The 7,476-nt window shown below is 34.5% G+C and overlaps 1 protein-coding gene across 2 annotated transcripts in view; it reads left to right on the forward strand.

Annotated features, from left to right (window-relative positions):
• LOC124717251 overlaps nt 1–2,844 on the forward strand; it is a 30,915-nt gene extending 28,071 nt beyond the window's left edge. Inside the window, exon 3 of one of the 2 annotated variants that reach the window (XM_047244053.1) lies at nt 180–2,844. In XM_047244053.1, the coding sequence (XP_047100009.1) occupies nt 180–409 (230 nt within the window). In that variant the 3' untranslated portion in view covers nt 410–2,844. Of the gene's footprint in view, nt 1–155 lie in introns of both variants that reach the window. The other variant, XM_047244052.1, reaches the window with a different exon arrangement.
• Nucleotides 2,845–7,476: the final 4,632 nt, after the last annotated feature.

Raw genomic sequence — 7,476 nt, forward strand, 5'->3', positions numbered from 1 at the left:
ACCAAGATACAGGTGTCCCCAATGTTTATTTCAGCCTTCTACATGTGGGAGCACCATCTGGCATCACAGGGCCCTCAGATAGGTGCTATGCTTTGCTGTGTGCTGTGTATGTATATCTTTGTGGTAATACTGTTCATTGTTTCTCGTGACGACAGTACGTTCTGTGTCTGCGTGCACAGTCACAATGGGTGCCTCAGTTGCCGTGGTGGACTTCACGCCCGACGCACGCTTCATGACCGTCACCACGTGCGTACGGCCCACCGCCTCCGAGTGGACCTCAGTCTTAGGAAGGGATCCCGCTTCATCGGCATTGCCCCGTGAGGAGCTCCACCAGCGGCTTGAGGCCGCCGGGCTCCGCTATGTGGACAGCGCCAGGCTTCAGAACAACACCGAGTGTGTCTATCCGTAGAGCTGCCATTTGCTCTTACCCTCACCAAGATGGCGGTGCCGTTGTAGGCACCCTGTGCCGCTTCCAGTCTATCAAGCTCTACTGTACCCACCTAGAGCTGTGGGATGATCATTCTTCCTGTGTACTGTAAGGAAAGGCCGCTAACTCTAACAGACTGTATCGTTAAACAAATACCTTCTTTGTACCCATTTTTTGTCATCTGATGGGTAAAATGTTGTAGCTGTATTACAGTCTGAAAAGTTTCTGCACTCTTGCTTTGTTATAAATTTCCAATAAAGCATATTTTTGGAGTGAGAAAGAGGAAAATCATTTACATATTTATTTACCTGTGGATTGAATAACACAGTTTTACGGTATACATTATAATATTACGAACAAATGCACACTAATTCCCTTTTGATTTTCTACATGAATCACAAAAGAAAATGCTGAACAAAAAAGTAAAGTTAGATGATTTGCAAGTATCACTGAATGATATCAGCCGTATACCTCACAAAGACATTAATAGACAATGGTCTTAGTCTTACAAACAAATAAATGTATTATATGGGAATGGTTGCTTTAGTAGATGTAGTGCATCGAAGAAAATTTCTAGACTCTTTCTTCGTTATTAATGTTAAATAAAGCACGTTTTGGAGCTAAGAAAGAACCAAACTGAACTGAAGTCACTTGTATTTCTGTTTGCCAGTATATCAGGTCTCAGAGTTTACATTTAACTGATACTTCATTGCACACGAATATGCAATAATCTCCTTTGCATTTCCCTGATGAATCATCAACTAAAATGGAAAAAAACAAAAATGTTGCATAATTCAAGCAACCCACCCATGCCTTATGATGGTGCTAAGTATCTGTGGCTAGACGACTTGTCTCGTATAGCAGAAGTAAATTACATACAAAAACCTTGATCGTGAATTAGTCTATTTATTATAGAAAACAGTATAAAGCCCCTGCAGTATTTCCTGAGAATTACCTTCATGTGCAAACAGAAAAACGCGCCATGGTACTTCAGTTTGTACTACATACTGAAGGTGCCAGCAGCAACATTTGCTACGTTCAGCCTATCAAACACTACAGCAACCCTCTCGTGCCTTGAGATGATTGATGTCCCTTGTGCACCAAAAGAAAAGGCTGCTGGTTGGAATGCCCTGCAACATTACATAACTAACTTCTTTGCCGCCATTGACATCTAACACTTGGCATTTTCCCAAAATACCGCTGCTAATCTGGTTAGGCCAAAAGGGATTTCCATACTCTTTCTGCTTTTATTGTGTAGCAGTGCCTCTACAGTACGAAAAGTTTCAACACTCCTGCTTTGTTCATGAATTTAAGTATAGCTTAGTTTGGGAATGAAGAAGAACTACATGAATCAAAATAATTTTCATGTTTATATGGTGCCAGTTAAAATAACAGAGCTTACATTCAAGTGATCACTACAAAGAAATACACATAACTCTCTTTCCATTTTCTCCTTGAATCATAAAATAAAAAAGTAACTAAAATAGGAATGTTAGATTGTAGACACGTACCTTTGAATGACACCAGCATTACATCTTCCAAAACACTTAAGAGACACTAGTATTAGCTTTATAAACAAATGAACAAGTTTAAATCTGGGAATGATTCCTGTAACACAAGATGAAACATTTCTACACTCTGATTTGTAATTAATTTCTAATTAAATATTGTTTTAGGAGATAGAAAAAAGATAATGTGAATAGTTACTAGCCAGATCAGAGTTTATGTTCAACTGACACTTCATGACATATAAAAACACACAAATTTGTTTTATATTTTCTTTGTGAAACATAAAATAATATGGCAAATTGAAACAATAATGTTGAAAGATTGACAAATACTATTGGCTGAATCCAATGGCAGGGAGTTAATTAAGACTGGTGTTAGTTTTAGAAAAAAAATATGTCTGTCAATTGTTGAAATTTTATAAGAAATATTTTGATGTGATGCTGGGTATAAATGTTGCCAAATAATCAACTAATTAAATGCATGTAGTAAATGGACAACTATTTCAGTGCATAATTAAATAGACTGAATTATTTTTGTTGTTATGTACAGATTATTAAAACAATACCTTCCTGAATATAATTTAGAATCTTTGCTAGAAATACATTTCATAATGAGCTGATGGGAAACACCAAACTGTGCATAATTATTTGCCAGTGAATCCTATCCTAGCATAAGTGTTTAACTAGTACTTTATAGAAAATGTATATGCCAAAAATCAATATTTAGAAAATAACTGATTGTTGCTGTTTTGTCAAATAAAGACACAGTTCATGACCATGCCTGTTATATGCAATAAATTGTTGATAGTGTACAGCAACCAGCCACAAAGAGGTTTTAGGTTGCTATATTCAAAAAGTGCTGTTACCAGTTTGAACGTTTCACTATTCACCATGAGACAGTTTTTCATGTTCTCATTAAAACACATGATACATCGGTTTTCCATAAGTTGCCATAGGATAAACAGTAATTCACAATTACAAACATGTAACAAAAATGATTGCACTATAGAATTGTGTTATAATGCGACTTATATGAAATGTCCATGTGGCGCATTTGTTTTTCAATTTTCTTCCAATGAAATACATTTTCGAGGATATTAATATTTTCACCACCACATACATTGGTTTGCATTGTAAAATACTTTCGCTTACTCACTAAACGAATTTTCCATGTGTACCACAGGTTTTGGTTCACAACATACTAAAACAAATACAGAGTTTACAAAGTACATGAGTGTCAAAGACGCTGCAATACAATGAAAGTGTAAATTACTGATTCTTAAGTTGAAAAAGTACTTTACTTTAAATGTAGGGCATTAAACACAGATAGATGACGATAAATACATGGGATTTTATGAATTATAGCGTTAAAAACTTATTTTACATAACAACAGAGAAACAAATGTGGACAAGAAGTTGTGCAGAATCCTTACATGCTATCTGAACATTGATGAATATAATACATCAAAATTTATTAGTATTTATAGCCATGAATAACTATTACTATTATAGTTATATACAATGTTGTATGATTAATTACTTGATCTGCAGAAAGGTGTACAAACGTCACTTATATTGCAATATGAAAAGTACTTTGTGGAAGGTTTTCAGGAATGGAGTGTTAGCCTACTCAGTCTGCTCATTAAGAATATTTGTTTCTATTTCCTGTAACAGATACATAGTGGCTCACTTTTCTGCAAAATGTAATGTTTTCATGTTTCTCTCGGTGTTTCTCACTGAATGGTTTTCTTCTGCAGTGTGGGCTGGAAATATAGAGTTGTTAAAATTTCCAAATTTTATGATATCAAAGTGCTCTTTGTATTTGATCTTGTAACTTCTGCCTGTATGACCAGCACAGAATTTTTGGCGTGAATCACATTGGAGCTCGTATATTCATGATTCACTGTAGGGGCCTTGCAATGTTTTACATAATGGATCACTTTTTGCTGTAATTTACTATTAGCAGAGAAGCTGACATTACTATGCTTCACTTAAAATATATGTGGAATTTGGTACGATATTGGATCTTTGTGATGGGATAATGGGATAATGGGAATATATTGGTTTGGCTTCTGTGGGAGGCTGATCTGTTTTGGATTGAATGCTGTTTGAACTTGTGTTCTGCCAAACTGTGACTTTTCTTTTTATTTTGTTGTGGAGTTTGTTATTATAGGATCATAGCCATTATTATCACAATGATTGTTTTGATTTAATTTCATTTTGTTTATCTGTATGACTCATAGATACTTTCAGCAGTCCATGTACCATGGCTCTGAAACATGTCATTTTTTTCCATTCATTGGGATTACATCAGGAGTTGTCAATGTTGACATTTTTGTTCTCAAGAATGTTCGTATTTTCACAATCACACACGTTGGTTTGCATTGTAAAATACTCTCGATTTGCCACCAAACGAATTTTCAATGTGCACCACATGTTTTGATTCACAACATGTGCAAACAAACACAGAGTTTACAAATTTCATGAGTGTCAAAGATGCTGCAATAAAATGATACAAAGATACAGCATCATTGGGAAAGAAAGTGAAATTACTATTTTATTAAACTGAAAAAGTATTTTACATTAGCGTAGGGCATTAAACACAGATAGACAACTATAAATACATAGAATTTTTGTGTATTATAGCGTTAAAAACGTATTTTATGTAACAATAGAGAAACAAATGTGGACAAGAAGATGTGTGAAATCCTTAGATGCTACCTGAACATTTATGAATACATTACTTCAAAATTTACTAGTATTTAGTACCATTAATAATTGGTGGTAGGCTTTCTTTATATGCTAAGTTGATGTTTATGGTTAAGGTTACAAATTTTAAGACCAAGAAAATTTATACTCTTATTTGTTTCGTGCTGAACTCTGAATTTAATATTTTTAATCATTTTGCTGAAGTCCGATGCCAATACAACAATTTCACTATTTGTACCATCAAAAAGGACTGCATCATGAACATATCTTTTGCAGTATATTATTTTGTTTGTGATTTGCTGATTAGTTGAGAAGTATTTTTTGTTCTACATAGTTGGTATGAATGTCAGCTAATATTCCAGCCAAGCTACTTCCCATTGCCAATCCATCGCAATATAAATAACTGATTATAATATCTGAAGTCACAAGCAGGTAACCCACAAATTATTCTCTTGATACCTTGGTAAGATGATAAAATTGTGCAGTATTTTGGACTGACTTTCGATTTACATAAAACTTTATTTTCGTAATGGAAATAAACATTAAACCACTGCTCACCTATAAAGGGATTATAACTAACCAAGAGGCTAGAGTTTTTAGCCTTCGATTGTTTTGAGTACATTATAAAAGTTGTCCCCTCAAAAGATATCGAATAAAAAACGTATAGCCATTTCATACTTACTGCAGCAGATGCTTTTACATCTTGTTCATAAAGTAATCACTTTTTATCTCTCATTCCCTCTCTCTCTCTTTCACTCTTCTTTTTTTACCCATCTGATGTGTTATGATGACATACATTTCAACAATTGCTCTGTTATTAACAACAACTAGCATATTTAACAGTCCAACAGAACTAGTAGAAAATATTAAGAATAAAAACCCCACTGCCAGCTGGTAAAACTTAGTTTTAATTGACCACACTGCAAGTTTGACAGCTCACAGGCACAGCTTCAGGTGGAACTTACATATTTAAGAACTTAAATATAATGATAAAATGTTTTGCAATTTTATGCTATTATAGAATATTATTTGAATATTTATATTCCCAAAAAATATTACATTGATCTATCATAGGTTGAACCCAACGTTCTTAGTCTAGATATTTTCATTCTGAGAATACTGTCATCACTTAAAAAACTAGATGAACAAAGGATAATTGAGAAGATGGTACATATGATATCCTCTAAGAATGTTGCTGCATAGATTGAACTGGCATTCTAGTCATTCATTGTATGAGCGAGTATCTATAAGAAAAGGAAACAATGCAGAAGGCTAAAAACAATTTCGAATTCATAACACAGTTAATGGTCGAAATAGTGCAAGACTGTAAGTACAGAGCAGAATAAATTAGGTGTGCTGCTTTCTTACCTAGGTCAAACCAGACATATAAGGTGCAGCTTGTAAAAGTAGGTCCTGTCTACTCCAGTCACCAGGAAACACTGACTGTTCAGTAAATACTAGCAATTGTCTGGATGCTGTGTCACAATGTACACGTGACTAATAGTGGTGCAACATCCCTTACATTGAAAATATAATATTTAAAGTCCTTCCCTTTATGCAGCTAACCATACAGGTAATGAAAGTATGCCAAAATATTATGTTGCTTTAAGGTCAACAAACTATTCAATGCGTTGTGTATACTACCTTTCTTGTATCTAAAAATTTTCGCTTCCTCCATTAGATTCAAAACGTCCTTTTTCTTTCCAATGGAGCATTACAAGATTTCCAGCAAGACCTGTGATGCTATGACCCTCTTCTCATTAATGGCGCAACTCAGAGTACGCTGTACTCACACACCCGATTCCTGAACCTTCCCCATTGCATACAAATGTCGCATAGTGGTGCACTGATCACAGTCCATCATCTGCTAGTTCTCGAGTACACTGATGTGTATCACTGTGGAGTAATGTGTTTAAACAATCTTCATCAAACACCGAAGGTCTCCCTGAATGTGGAGAGACACTAATGTCAAAACAATCCTCCTTAATACTAGAAAAACATATTCTTGCTGTGCTCTGTAAAATGGCATTATTCGCTTACATGGTTCAAATGTTTCTGGCTGCCTTTGATGCTGTCACCCCTCTACTGAACACAGACAGAAGAATATGTCGGAAAAGTTTCGATTTCTCCACTTTTCACTGCATTTTATAGTTTCCACAGCTCCACTCACTATTTCTAATGACAAAATGACAATATGCAATCTCAAATAACAACATTTAACCAGAAATAAGAAAATAACAGTCAATAATAATATCAGCAGTCAATAATAATATCAGCAGTCAATAATAGTACAAACATCCAAAACAAAAACTCAACAACTATATGCATCAACCACATAATTATCTATAACAGCACAAAATTGCACTACATATTATTTTTATATTTCAATTCTTAAACATGTAGGTTGCTGCAAAACCAATAGTCCAGTCAATTAAAACTAAGTATTACCAGCTGCCTGGGTCGTTTTCATTCATCATGACCTTCAGCAGCTGCAGATGCCCTGCATAGAAAATAGTTTGTAATAGAAATAAGGATTTTGCATGATTATGTGGCAGTGAATTATTTTCTAAAAAATGAATGCCCTATCTTCATCTAGCATAAAACATTCGTTATATGAACTAGGTCTTCCACAAAATCACAGGGTATAATTTTAATCCACTGAAAAACTTATGCTGAGTTATGATAATGACTGCAGACAAGCTGACTAGTATAAATTATCGAATTTTCCTATATTTCTAATTATTAGCCCAATAAATTATGATGGTGAACAAATGAACTAAAATCACTATCTACAATCATACTGTTTGAACTAGGATATTGAAGTATTCCATC

The sequence above is a fragment of the Schistocerca piceifrons genome, chromosome 9 (assembly GCF_021461385.2).
Source record: "Schistocerca piceifrons isolate TAMUIC-IGC-003096 chromosome 9, iqSchPice1.1, whole genome shotgun sequence".
NCBI classification, from domain to species: domain Eukaryota; kingdom Metazoa; phylum Arthropoda; class Insecta; order Orthoptera; family Acrididae; genus Schistocerca; species Schistocerca piceifrons.